Genomic DNA, 13,852 nt, shown 5'->3' with positions numbered 1-13,852 from the left:
TAAACCAGGTCCAAAAGACTCTGCCCAGATCAGCATTAAAGTTATACCAAGAATTAAGTTTGCTTCATGACAATGAGCTGCTCCTCAGCAGGGGCTGGTTCTGCTATTTGAGGACTGAAAACCACTCTGTCGTGTACACAAGAGAGCTGGATGGCACAGACAGAGTCTTTCTCATCATTCTGAATTTTGGAGAATCATCACTGCTAAATCTAAAGGAAGTGATTTCAAAAATTCCCACAAGAGCGAGGATAAGGTTAAGTACCAAGTCTGCCAACAAAGGAAGTGAAGTTGATACGCACGCCATTACACTGGACAAGGGAGAAGGACTCATCCTTGAATACAACACGAAGAATCTCCTTCATCTCCAAACAGACTTCAGAGACAGATGTTTTGTTTCCAACCGGGCATGCTACTCCAGTGTATTTAACATACTGTACAGCTTGTGTTAGACACCTCTATAAAAGAGATGAAGACACTGGCTTTCTGTCCTGTTATAAGCATCTGCAGTAACTTCATGTACACCCATGCTGCTGGGTATTAGATATTTCTGTAGCTTGAATGGCATTGCTTTTAGGAAAGGTTCTCAAATGTTTTTAAAGAATAAAAAAATGTCTAAAGGAAATTATCTCTTGTAGGAACTTGTAACTTTACTGAGATAGCATCAATAGAGATGATCGTAACAAATTCGAAAGACCTAATGAATTTTAATGTGAAGAATGTTCTTATTCACAAAATGCAAGCACAGAAACTAGAGGATGATTTACCACCAAAGTGTCTAAAAATGGTCACTAGCAGGGAGGCAGGACCCTGATTTGTAAACTGTTCAAAAAGATCTCAGTAAAAAAGGCAAACACAACGCTGTTCTGATGGGAAGAGGGAAGAGTTCTGCTGTCACCAACCCTTCCTTCACCCCTCTCCTCCATGTCCTAAGGAGCATGATTAGAAAACTACTCTCCTAGGTTGAGGGGCACATACATCAAGGAGAGAACAGTGTAAGCAAGATGTACACTAGAGAAGAAAATTAAAAAAAATTATTTAGTAACTTAAAATAAAAATCTCACTTTTGCTAACCCAAAAGACTATGACATATTTCAGTGTGTTTCCAACTCCCATTAAATACAGCATTTTAGAATTTTAGATATTTCTTAAGATTCTCGAAAACACTGGTGTTGTCAAGTCCAAGTTCCTCATACAGGAATTTAATTTGGGCTGTAATCTAAAAGAAACACATTGAAAAAGTTAGAAGGCCTTAGTAGCAAAATTGCAGTGTTCAAGTCTTTTCTATTCATCTTGACCTAACCCCGAAGTTGGCAATTTATGGCAGAGGTATTTTTATTTGGGACAGAGGTAGAAGGCTCCCAACAAATAAGATTCAATTACTTTCTTTAACAGAGCTCACGAGCACTAAAGAGAGCCTTTTCTCTTAACTGACTCAGTGTTTTTCCTTCCCCTCTTGGGTCTCAGCCATGACCTGACAGCTGTGAAGCAGCTGTCACAAACTCTGCCACAACCACTGAAATGTTGAGGACATCAGATCTCTATTTGGGGATCTGTCATCTGAGAAGAGCTTGATAACATACCTTTTTGTGAGAATCCTCAATCACATGATTGCCTCCAGGCTGAATGTCTAAAATAATATTGGGTGACTGATAGCCTGAAAGAGTTAACACATAAAACAATTAGAAGGTTTTGGGCAATTGAGAGCCATTTCTATTCTCTCCTTCAAGTACTATATTACAATAGTAGTGGAGAAAAAAGGCAAAACTACTACCACCGACAACAAAGAGATGGGAGGGGGCAAGCAGTAGAAGAAAAATTTCTAAAAGAGGGAAAGCAGGAGGACCAGTGGCCGAGGAAGCTGGATGGAAGAGACTTTAGGGCCATGTGGAGAGGGATGCAACCTAGGAGGAAGCCAGTTGGCCCTGTGGGATCTGAGTCTTATGACCTGGAAATACCAACTACAGCAATGGGTGAGAGTGAGACACAGAGCTGAATACAGGGTGACGGTCTGAAAACTTGTATGGGGGTCCCTCCTACCCTGAGTCTGGAAGGTCTTGGCATGTCTTGGCAAAAGTAAGAGTCCTTGTTTAATTAAATTGAAAGATCTAGAGAAAATTAAAGTAGCTAGTTTGGGCACTTGAAGCTCCAGAGCAAAACTTCAGAATCTGGTTTTCAGAGGTTCCCAAGAATAATGGCTTAATTATAATATTGTTAAATGAACAAATGGTTGTATGATTGTACAGCTCCAACTTACATTTTTATATTTAAATTTACTTTTTTCTTTGTGCCTCGCCTACCTTATTATACATTGTACTTTGAAAAAGAGGTAAGGTAGTTAGAGTTACTATTATATGTTTCAATTGACAATCAACATAGAAAAAACAATTCATCCAAAATCATGGGTAGATGATTTGGTCTAGTACATAAAATGTATTACTCTGAGCAGTATGCTAAAGGTAACAGTCCACTAGGCTATGCTCCTGCTTCCAGGTGGTCTCCTACCTTCACCGGCGTTCTTAGCATGCTCTGCAATAGCTTCCTTGAGTTTCTCAGTATAGTTTACAATTCCTTTCAGAGGCACACGTTCATCATTTTCATAAGCTGTGATGTGAACTGAAGGGTAATGCTGCAAGAAAATAAATGTACGAAGAATTTATATTATTCCTGATGGTCCCCTTCCACTTTATAGGTTATGAAAAATAATTACCTCCAATTTTTTTCCTAAGCGCTCGATGTTTTTTCCTTATTCGATATTCTAGATAGAGCTATAGTATCACAGTACTAGACTACTTGTTATCAGGAATAGCCTTTTCTTGACTAGAGAGACCATGACCTTAATCAAACAAACACGGAATATGAGCAGAGATGGTGCTGCAAGGTGTTTGTGTATTATAAGTAGAAATAATCTAAAGTCCTGCTGAATTCCTGTCTCAGCTCAGGTAAGTATTCTTTTGATTATTTTCTCTAATACTTCTGGATAGTAATACCATAACTTTCACTACCTGAGGTTTAATATTTTGAAAGGGACAGTAACGTTTTATGTAGTTCTTATGTTTCTCATCAGATGAAGGATTCCCCCATTCTTCTAATTCTTCTAATGTTAGAGGAAGCGTAGTGTCCATCATGGTGTTGAGAACATCCAAGAAAGGTGCCTAAAAAAAAAAAGCCAAAGAAGCTTAAACTTTGACTTATAAGTTAGTAAAATGAGTTTCAGAAAAATACACTTTATGACTATATATAGGCTGACATGAGAAAACAAAGCTCAAGAAGCCATGTGGGCTCCCAGGAGCCAGACTAATTATTCAGTTCTTAACCTGGGCTTCTGAATTATAACTGGATTTTAAGGCATTCAACCTTTTCAATGACATTTGTTTAAAAAAGGAAGTGTTTATGTTCTAATTTCACAACTTTTGTGCCTTTTTCATATATATTAAATACATATATAGTTTTATATAAAAGTAATAAATGCTACTACTGCATACCTATTTGGATAGCTATTATAAAATAAGTGTTGGCAAGGATGTTGAAACTCTTGTGCACTATTCATAGGAATGTTAAAGGTTAGTTGCATTTTTTATATTGTAAATACTTCTACCATTATTGTTTTTGTGCATAGTTTTTTTTTCTCTATATTTAGTATTTCTATTTAAAAAATAGATTTACAGATCAGGATTATTTAACAATTATTTACCTAATACAAACCTACAGTGTATATCCCACAGGCCCCCCCGCCCCGAAAAAATTGAAAATAATTTACTCTGTTCATTCCAGTCATTATATTTTCTAAAGTATCTAACCAGGAATCAGGAGAATGATAGAGGTAAAAATGAGCTGCTATAACTTCATAATTTTGGACACCAGTAAAAAGACTATAGAGCCTTTTCAGAACAGGGCAAGATATTTCAATTACAGAAAAACTATCCCTAAAGACCATTAAGAATGGAGTATCTAAAAATAGGGAGTCCCTAAATCCAAGACTGAAATGTTGACAGGCAATAGAGTAAAAAATTTTGTGTGATCCAGAGTCGGCGTGCTCTGCCTGACTTATGGAACTGATGATCATATATACTTTGTCTCTTTTCTTACAAATAAATGTTCTTACAAATAAAAGATGATTGGTAGGAATACCAATTAATATCCTTCACTGGAAATCCTTAAAAATCAATAAATAACACTGTCAGGGAAGACTAAAGGGTAAGTAGTTGGATTAAAATAAGAAGTTCTCCCAGAACTTCTTGTGTTTAAAATTTAAAAGCTTTGTTATACTCCTATGCTAAAGTAAGACTGTAACATAAGTTTATTCTTAGAGCAACCTATGGCTTTACTCCTCCCCATTCTGTAAAGAGACAATGTACTCACCTCCAAAGTCACAGCTCTCAGGAGGTCTGGATTAAAATTACACAATGCTCCCACAAGCACCCCTCCAGCACTGAAAGCAGTCAGGGCTGTTAGACTTGGCTGAGAAAAGCCTTGGCCATGAAGTGTTTTAATGCAAGCCTCTAAGTCAGCAAGGCCATGGAGTTTTTTAGTTAGACGGCCATCAGCATGCCACTGGAGGCCTAATTCACCACCACCCCTGAAATTAAAGGGCAAAACAGTTTCAGTGGAAAAAAAATATTAATGATACAGGGTCAGCAAACCATAGCCTATGGGCCATATCTACCCATAGGCCTGCTTCTATATGGTCTTCAAGCTAAAAACGGTTTTTACATTTTTAAAGGTTGAGAGACAAAAAACCAATCAGGATATGAAGCAGAGACCATTATGTGGCCTTAAGCTTTAGTTCTTTAGAGCAGCGGTCCCTAACCTTTTTGGCACCAGGGACCAGTGCTCCTTTGAAAATCTAATGCCTGATGATCTGAGGTGGAGCTGAGGCAGTGATGCTAGTGCTGGGGAGTGGCTGCAAATATAGATGAAGCTTTGCTAGCTGGCCCGCTGTTCACCTCCTGCTGTGTGGCCTGGTTCCTAATAGGCCATGGACCCTTACTGGTCTGGCCCAGGGGTTGGGGACTCCTGCTTTAGAGAAAAAGTTTGCCAACACCTGATATAGACAATCAAAAATTTACTCAACAAATATGTTTTGAGTGCCTGCTTACTATTTACCAGGCACTGTGCTAAATTCAGGCCTTAAAAACATAAATAAGCAAAAATCCCCTGCCCTGAAGATGGTTATAATTTTGTGGGGAAATAAAACAGCTACCAAGCAATGTGGCTGCTACTGTAACATAAGTGTATTAAGGTATCACAGGAGCAGAGGAAAAAAATATCCACCTTTCGGGTTAGGGGTATATACAAGTCAGGAACACGAATGCTTAAGATAGAGATATACCCAAGCTGAGTCTTGAAGGAAGAATATGAATGCTCAGAGGGCAAAGAAAAGGAAGGCATCAAGACACAGCATGTACAGGGGCACAGAGGGAAAAGAACTTGTCACTGAAAGGATGTAGCTAGGCTGGACGTGAAGGATGTGTATGGCTGGAGCGCAGGAGGTGTTTGGGAAGCGATGATAGATGCCATTACAGATATAAGTCAGATCATTAGGATGTTAAATACAATACTGAGAAATCTGGATTTTACTGTGGAAATAGGGAAGTGGTAGAGGATTTTAAGTAGAAATTGAATCATGTTTACTTCCTGAAAACTGCTAAAGTAAAATAGAAGTTAGAGTAGAAAGAAAGAGTCCAGCTTAAGAGGCTATTTTAGAAAAACCTAAACTCAGGAGAATGAAATGGAAATAATAATGTTAATAAGTAAAGAGATTGGCACTATTCTAAAAATCCTAAAAATCTACCCTTTTGCTTTTGGATCAACTAATGTTACCAAATCATTTGGCCAGCACAGGTTTAGGAATACCTAAATTCAACAATACAAATAAAAAGATAAATTTCTGCTCCCTGATATACTGTTATTCTGGACACCTGTCACAGTGCTCCCGCACTCATGTGTTAGATAAAATGTGCTGACTCACCGAACATGGCAATATGCTAATATCCATCCATCGTCCACCAACACCCGCCTTTCAGGCCTGAAATTCATTTTCAAATCCATGCCATAAGCTCCATACACATGTACCAGGAGAGGTTTCTTCTGCAAGTCCTCAGAATCCGTTTTGTGGAAAACGGTCATTGGCACTAATTTTCCATCCTGGAAATGAAGATTTACTATGCATGTAAAGAGTCTTTTAAAACAGTTTTATCCCCAATTTTATGTGCTGCTTATTGATGTTGAACAGAAACTTCATTTAAGACAAAGAGTTATGGTCTCTAAAAATCCATCATGGTACTTATTTTCAGTTACTTTGCTGACCTACTATAATTAAAGAGTTCTTCACTACCTGGTTTTACTGTAAATTCTTTTCTTTCAGGACGAGCCCAAATATCTATTAAGGTTAGACTACTAGCATAGCATTCTTCCTATACTTGAGCTACATTACTGGCATTTCTTATCTTTGAATATTTACAAATATGTTAACCAAAGAAGTTTGTTTTTGTTTTTTTAAAGAAGTTTTAGCAGCTCAATTCTGTCCTCTATAGTCAGAATTCTCAACTATTAGTACCTGAATTCTCATACTGACCTTACTGATATCCACCCACGTCTTCTTCAAAGGCTCATTTAACTTTATTTTAAAAATGTTTAAAAGTAAATTTTATAAATTTTAACACGTAAATTACTTGCAGGGCAGGTAACTGCTCCCCAATGTAGTTCACATTTGTCAATCCCAAATGACTGAAAAGAGGCACACTCTGGACAGACAAAATTAATCTGAATTCTTTCACAGAAAAAGGGTAGGAAAGTTGGTTCTTACTCCGCTTAAAGAAAAAAATGAAATAGCACTGTTTTACATAAGGAAAAGAATTTAACCAAGCTACTCTCCCTATTTTTTTTTTATTCTCATGTTGAAAACTTCACTCTAATAAGGAGGGACTCTTCCTCTCATTATTCTTTACATAACTTGTTACGACAGTGTAACTGAATTTTCACTTCTCAGTACGATTCATTCTTATAAAATGATATAGATTAATTTCTATAAGATAACCTTGGTCTTTTCATTTCCTGGCCTCCTCTCCAACTTCAATATAACAAGCACAGAAATACTTGCTGGTTAAACACCTCTGAAAAGGAAGAGGTGAGGATGGTCGCCGTCCTGCGGTGGCGGCGTCACAGAATTCACCAGCAGTGCACAAGTGCCGCAAGTTACAACAGCTCCCATCAGCAGGTGCTTCCTGCTCCTCTAATGTGCAAAAAATCCCTTGGCTCTCCAAGAACTGAGCTTCACTGATCTTTCCATTTGGGGTACAATGACAACATTTTGACAGATCAATATAAATCCCATGTTTGCAACACAAAACAAAGCCTACGCATATATATTTTGTTGACAAAACACAAAAATCTGGAAGGGGATACACTAAATGGTTAATGATAATTTTCTTCTACGAGGTACAGCAAATGAGACTGAAAAGTAGCCATTCAAACTTCATACCTTCTGTGTTTTTGCATTTGTTTTATCAAGCATGTACTCCTTTTTAAATATTAAATATTAAATATTTAATAAAACTACAGAAAAAATTCATAAGAAAAAAAGGCTTGTGTCTCAATTCACTCTTTGTTAGCACATGAAACTACCTGATGTATAATATTTAAGGGCTGAAAATTCCTTAATTTCAAGGCCAGTTTATAGATTAATTTGTTCCTCACTCACACAATTTTTTTCTACTCCCTACAACCTCTGCCACCCCTTCCCCCTGGCCAATCTTTCCTCTTTTACTCTATACTTTGGCTACATTGTCCTCCTTTATACTTTCTGAATGTACCATTTCTTCCTCAATTCAGGGCCTCTGCACAAAATGGAATCTTCCTGCCCCGTTTCTAGCTTAACTCTTTAGCATCATTAAGGCCTCCCCCAAGACACTACTTCTCTCCAGACCTGGTAAGGTCCCTTTGCTGTTTCCACTGTATAGCAATCAGTTACTAATTCTTCACCTGTCATCTTCTTCGCTAGATTTAAGTTCCACGAGAGCAGGGACTATATCAATCTAGTTCACTGTAGTCAACTGCTTATCACCTTTGTTGCCATACTGCATATCAACTTTTAAAGTTTAAGTATAAAATACAGGTGAAATCAAGGGTTAGTTATAAATTTTCTAGTCCATGTTAAAATAAATACATGAGTATTAAAGTTTAAACAAATCCATGTATCCCCTAAAATCATCTGGGTCTTACTGTGGTATGTGAGATCCACTTTACGATATTGTGCTAATGTAATACCAGCAACTACACAATACTTGACAAATAGTATGCTATCAATAAATGCGGCTGATAGTGGAGATTACAGACTTACCTTACTTTTGGCTTCTAGACGTAAGACACGACTAGTCTTTGTGATTGGGTCTTCATGTCCGGTTTCTTCAAACAGTTTGCCTTCAGCAAACTTATATGTGTAATATTTTGGGGGACGTATTGGAGAGCAAAGCTGAAAGGGACAGTTCTTTGGGTCTGAATTTGTATCCATTATGAATCCACAGGCCCAAGGAGGGAGCTAAAGAAATAAAACAGTTAGTTTTACTCTTTATCTGGACACTAAGTATCATGAATTAAGTTTCTGGGTCTGCTCCAAATAAGATGATGTGGACATCAAGTTTATCTATTACCACAAAATGCTTCATTTAAGGATTACTTCAGTATGACAAAATATACTTCAAGTAATAAACAAACAAAACTACACTAATGACCAATAAAATGAGAAAAAGTTATAGGAAAATGGTTTATCATGATTCTGGATTTACATTAAATCTCCTTTAATAAAAAGTTTCTTTTGCGGTCTAAACTTGGGCCATACAATAATAGCAACATGGTTAAGAATAAGAGCAAATCAAATAGTAATTCCAGAAGTGAGTGACATCTCTAAGATCTCTGTTCTTATAGAACATGAAATCTCTGACATGTGTTTTAATAATTTACCCACCAGCCCATACTCTGCTGCCTGGACAGCCACAGTGATGGCAGTTATTATTCCAGGGCTACAAACTGGCTCAGCAGCACTAAAGCATTTACAATTTGTTTCTAACTTTAGCTCCCAGGCTAACCATTGTGCAGAACAAAACCTTGCCCAGCACATCCACTCTGAGAGACTCAGAGCTATTATGATTAAGATTCTTAACTTTAAGAAAAAAGGAAAGGAATCAAAATTTATTCTCTCAGAGCAGCAGGGTCCAGCTTCCAGCCTTCCACTAACATCCTTCTTACACCTTTTAAAGAACTCGTAAGCAGGCTGACAGTGTGTTAGAAATAGTACTGAGAGTCAGAACATTAAAAGAAAATTGCCTTTCTTTTCCTAAGTAATTGTAGAAAGAGCAAATTCCTTAGAAAATCAGAGGTCTTGGCACAGCAAAGTCACCGGTGGCACTATTCAGAAAGGGTAGGTGGGGTATGGGTGCATAGAGTGTGCACAGTTTAACCTGTAGAAACTACAGCCAAAGAGCTTACGTTCACAGAGCAAATTTCTTGTAATTAATCCAAAGAGTCTATTGGCCTGAAACACTAATAAGGACATTCATTTGCAGTGTTTCTTTAAAAGAGATCCTAATTTATTCTCCTCGGACTGAGGCTTATTCTCAAGGATAATTTGTTTAAATGCAAGCCATAACTGGAAAGAAAAATGTAATCGTGAACGTTGGGAAATCTGGTAGCATAACTGAAGTGAAAGAATTGAGACCTCAGTGGGAAACAAAGAAACATCGCTAACCTTATAACCAGGCCTTGGACTGAGGCTACTGGGCTCCTCTGCCCACAGATGTGCAAGTTTTTCTGCCATTTTGTGAGACTTTAAAACAATTTCCATGTGACCCACATAGTAAGCTGTTTTAGACCAAGGGGATTACAATAAATCAAAAAGTCTTTTGGGTGTATTCCTTAAACTATTGGGGCCATGGTTAAAGTTTTAATCATAACAAAAACTGTTCCAAGGCTATAGACTTTATTTAAAGTTTGTTCAGCTGATGCAGAAATAAATATTAAGGATATCTTAAGTCACCTTTCTTAGAGGTAAGCCTGCATGTATGTTAATGGAGAGAATGCAAGAATAATTGTAAGTTGGCCTGGTGATATGCAGATATTCCTTAGATACTTGACAGAATGGGTTCAGTATTCTACCAGCAAATCACAGTCATTTCATTTAAAGAATGAAGATGAGATGCTGAAAGACAATCGGCCCAAGTATGCAGACTCTTCCAAATAAACTCATAATAGCACAAAGCAAAAAATTTCCCAGTTACCTTAAATTAAATGTTGTCATCAATTAAACTATCATAACTTCTTTTGGTAGACAAAAAATATTACCAGGAAATACTGATGACAGGATGACCAATGATAGGAGGCAAATATTACATTTCTATTGCTGAGATTGAGTTTAAAAAGATCTTTCAGTCAAGTGCCTACTGGGCAGAGATGTTACAACAGAAATACTTTATAATCCATTTATAATTTGGCTTAAAAATTTTGTCCTTTGTGTATGGCATTGTCTATGCATATTAGTCTGTATGGTTCATGAAAAGGCTCTGATCTGTAAAATTCTCTTTCAGTAGCACTTGGTATATAACAGAGTATCTCACTCCATGTAATGATGACTTAGTTATGGAAAGCATAATAAATACTACAGGTTGGAAAGGGTGGGGGAATAAAGACATAAAGGATATAGAATGACGTGATGTTTGTTTTAATAAAAGTTAAAATCATGGAAACTGGGGCATATCTTTAAAAATGGAATACTTACAAAAAAAAGTCGTATTTACTTAGAAAGTCAAATCTTATAGCATAATAAACTCATGAAGTCCTAATTTTCTTAAATTCTGTTGTAATCAATGCATCCCATCTCTATTCCTATAGACCACAATAAGAATAGATGTTCTGTCAGTTTCCCAATTAAAGATATCTGAATTTCACAAATGAGGAAGTGAAAAGACACTTTGAATCCAGTAGGTGAAAGCAATAAGAAAATCGCTAAAGTAAAATCACCAATTTTGTTTTAGGACACTTAGTCTTCTGAAACAGCAGACATTACATTTGATAACTTGATTTTATGATGTAGCTGGAAAATTTTGGTTGTTTTAGGTCTTTGTTATTTCTTACTTATACCACTATAACAATCTCAAAACTAATTTCCCTGCCCTTTAACTTTTGTTGCTTCAGTGGACCCTAACAGGCTGTCAGGTAGCCTCATGAAGTATAACTTGAGTCCTCAAATCATTCCCCTTCTCCTAAATTTCAGATGTTCCCCCTCTTCATAATTTATGCATAAGTTCATCAACTTGACAAAGAACGGCAAATCATAGCTTCGTCTCCCAGAAATTTATTCTGCTTCAATAAAATGGAATTACTAGCAGTTTCCTGAACATTTTCTGAACTTCTCTAGCTTAGAGCTTCATTTGATAGACTTTCTCATCCTAGAATACCATTCCCCTCGATACTCATCAAAACCCTATCTATTCTCTTTGATTTATCTGAAATTCTACTTCCCCTATAAAAGCTTTCCTGGGCCCTCTCTTCTGCTTTGGGTCCCATGACACATTTTGTGTTTTTGATACGACTTATTTATTTTATTATTACTATTAACTACAGACTTTATTCATATTTCACCTATATACATTTCCATTAATGTCCTTTTTCTGTCCTGGGATCCAGTCTAGGATTCCACACTGCATTTAGCTGTCATATCTCCTCCTACTCCTCCAATCTAAAAGTTCAACAGTCTTTCCTGGACTTTTAGGACCTCGAGGTCATTTTGAATACGGGGCAATTATTTGGTGGAATGTCTTTCTATCTGGATTTGTCTGATGTTTCTTCACAAATTGAGGTTATACATTTAAGCAAGAATATCAGAGTCAAGAGTACATGTTAACAGATCCTATTACTAGTGATGTCAACCTTGAACTCTTCCCAGGTTTTTCACTGTAAAGTGACTATTTTTCTTCTTGTAAGTAATTAATATTTTGTGGGCGATACTAGTCCTCTTGCGAGGACTAGGAAAATAACCTATTTTTCCTTACACTTATACCTACTAATTTTAGCATCCATTGGTGGATCTTGCCTATAACAACGATTACTGTGGTATCCTAATAGTGATTTTGTATCACCTTTATTCTTACTACTACTTATTTAGATATACTTCATACTTAATTTTTGTGTACTAGTCTAATCTCGTGATAAACTGTATCCTCCTCCTTAAGGCCAGAGATTTTGTCCTGCTGTCTTTCCACTTCTGGCTGCCCAAAACAGTACTCGGCACATAGAAGTTCAATAATTATCCAGTGAATTTACTGGAATTGCATTTTACAGAAATTGTGATAATACTGGAGTTAGGGAGGTACTAAGTGGCCTATGTTAGCTGGTCAATTGGCTCCACGAATCTTTCCATATTACGCAAAATGGAGGCCTCTCCTCTTCCCTTCAGTGCCTGTTATCTGAATTCACATGTTAACGCTGCTTTAAAACTGGGTGATAAGGGTGCTGTTGCAAGTTCACTTGTAGAGGCAGATTATCTTTCCTGGCAACCACAGGCAATATCAGTGAGTCAGCCTGCCAGGCAGATGTGCCTCCACCACAGCTGTGTTGCAGTGGAGACCACTGCTGCCTCCTTATTGACAGAAACCAAAGTTCACCCTTCCTGATCCCCAATGGGTGAGAAAACTGGCAAAGAGATGATGCGCACACAAGCATGCAGTGGCAGAAATATAGTGGGGCACGACTAGTATCCCTACTGTGGGTATGGGACGGGAGCGATGGGCAGTGGTTGGGCACTAGTTGCCAAGTTCGCCTGAGTTACTGCTATATCTAAAGATGTAGAAATATGTGATATGTAGAGATATATAGAAAGAGACATAATGGCACTTCTAAAGTTCACGCTATTAAGACAATATTTTAAGAAAACCTGCATTAAAAGCAAGGTCCTCTAAGTAATTTAAAAATACACCTTACCTTCTAGACCCACTATGCTAAATTCCATTGAAATTAAATTCCTTTTAAGAAAAAGTACATGGCTATTATTCAATATTTGATGTTCTGGTTAAGCTAAACTGCATGAATTTTGATTAACAGTATTATCTTTTGATAATTAAACATACCTTTAGAGACCGAACTGAATCATCAGCCAGACCAATCACATTAACGTAAAGCAGATTGCTGTGCTTCAGGAATAGAACACAGTGATCCTTAAACATGTCCAAGTCTACAACTTTGGTATTTCTCTTCATTGTGAAAAATAAATCCCAATTCATAATAGCAGGTGTATCAGCTGCTGTTCTCATTAGCTGTGTGGAACAAAGTTAGAAGAGATCTAGGTAACAGAACATGATGACCACAAACTCCACAGATGAAAACACTGAAAATGAGACCATATCATTCTTCACTGTTTTATGAAGAGCTGATGGAACTAACTCCGTCAGGGCTGAAGTGTGACCATCATCATATGAACAAGCCCAGGCCACCCTGCTGGGAGGCCCAGTGCTTAGTCTACAGCCAACCAAAGGACACTTGAGTGAGGGCACTCACAGCCAGCTGACTGTGGAAGCATCGGGGAGCCTTGTTCAGACTAGTAGAAGAAGTGCTTAGCTGAAAGCAATACAAATTGCTAACTCACAAAATCACAAAGTTATAAAAGTTTTTTAAGTAACTAAGTTTGGCTTTGATAACTGATATAATCAGGATAGAGTGTTTCATTTAAAATAGAGGTATTAGCTCTAAGGGAAGAGAAATGCGATTGGTTATGCATAGGAAGGTATACCATCAATTTCTACACTTTACCAAAAGCCTACAAAACTATGAACTCTTAGAGTGAAAAATGTTGCTGATGGAAGTGTGA

At 37.2% G+C, this 13,852-nt stretch overlaps 2 protein-coding genes across 7 annotated transcripts in view; one reads left to right on the top strand and one right to left on the bottom strand.

The window, feature by feature from the left end:
- SLC3A1 (solute carrier family 3 member 1) overlaps positions 1 to 622 on the top strand; it is a 28,370-nt gene extending 27,748 nt beyond the window's left edge. The window contains exon 10 of the mRNA XM_039887276.1: positions 9 to 622. Within this exon, the coding sequence (XP_039743210.1) occupies positions 9 to 449 (441 nt within the window). The 3' untranslated portion in view covers positions 450 to 622. The remainder of the gene's footprint in view (positions 1 to 8) is intronic.
- PREPL (prolyl endopeptidase like) overlaps positions 1 to 13,852 on the bottom strand; it is a 36,454-nt gene continuing 22,602 nt past the window's right edge. For all 6 annotated transcript variants that reach the window (XM_039887272.1, XM_039887270.1, XM_039887271.1 and 3 more), the window contains 8 exons: positions 13,116 to 13,301; positions 8,339 to 8,536; positions 5,969 to 6,144; positions 4,360 to 4,576; positions 3,003 to 3,152; positions 2,503 to 2,626; positions 1,581 to 1,654; positions 1 to 1,216 (listed from right to left, as the gene is read on the bottom strand). In XM_039887272.1, coding sequence (XP_039743206.1) covers positions 1,127 to 1,216; positions 1,581 to 1,654; positions 2,503 to 2,626; positions 3,003 to 3,152; positions 4,360 to 4,576; positions 5,969 to 6,144; positions 8,339 to 8,536; positions 13,116 to 13,301 — 1,215 coding nt within the window. In that variant the 3' untranslated portion in view covers positions 1 to 1,126. The remainder of the gene's footprint in view (positions 1,217 to 1,580; positions 1,655 to 2,502; positions 2,627 to 3,002; positions 3,153 to 4,359; positions 4,577 to 5,968; positions 6,145 to 8,338; positions 8,537 to 13,115; positions 13,302 to 13,852) is intronic.

This window comes from Pteropus medius, unplaced genomic scaffold (genome assembly GCF_902729225.1).
Source record: "Pteropus medius unplaced genomic scaffold, Ma_sr-lr_union100, whole genome shotgun sequence".
NCBI classification, from domain to species: domain Eukaryota; kingdom Metazoa; phylum Chordata; class Mammalia; order Chiroptera; family Pteropodidae; genus Pteropus; species Pteropus medius.
The sequence above is the reverse complement of the archived record's forward strand: the minus strand, read 5'-3'. Positions and strand labels throughout refer to the sequence as shown.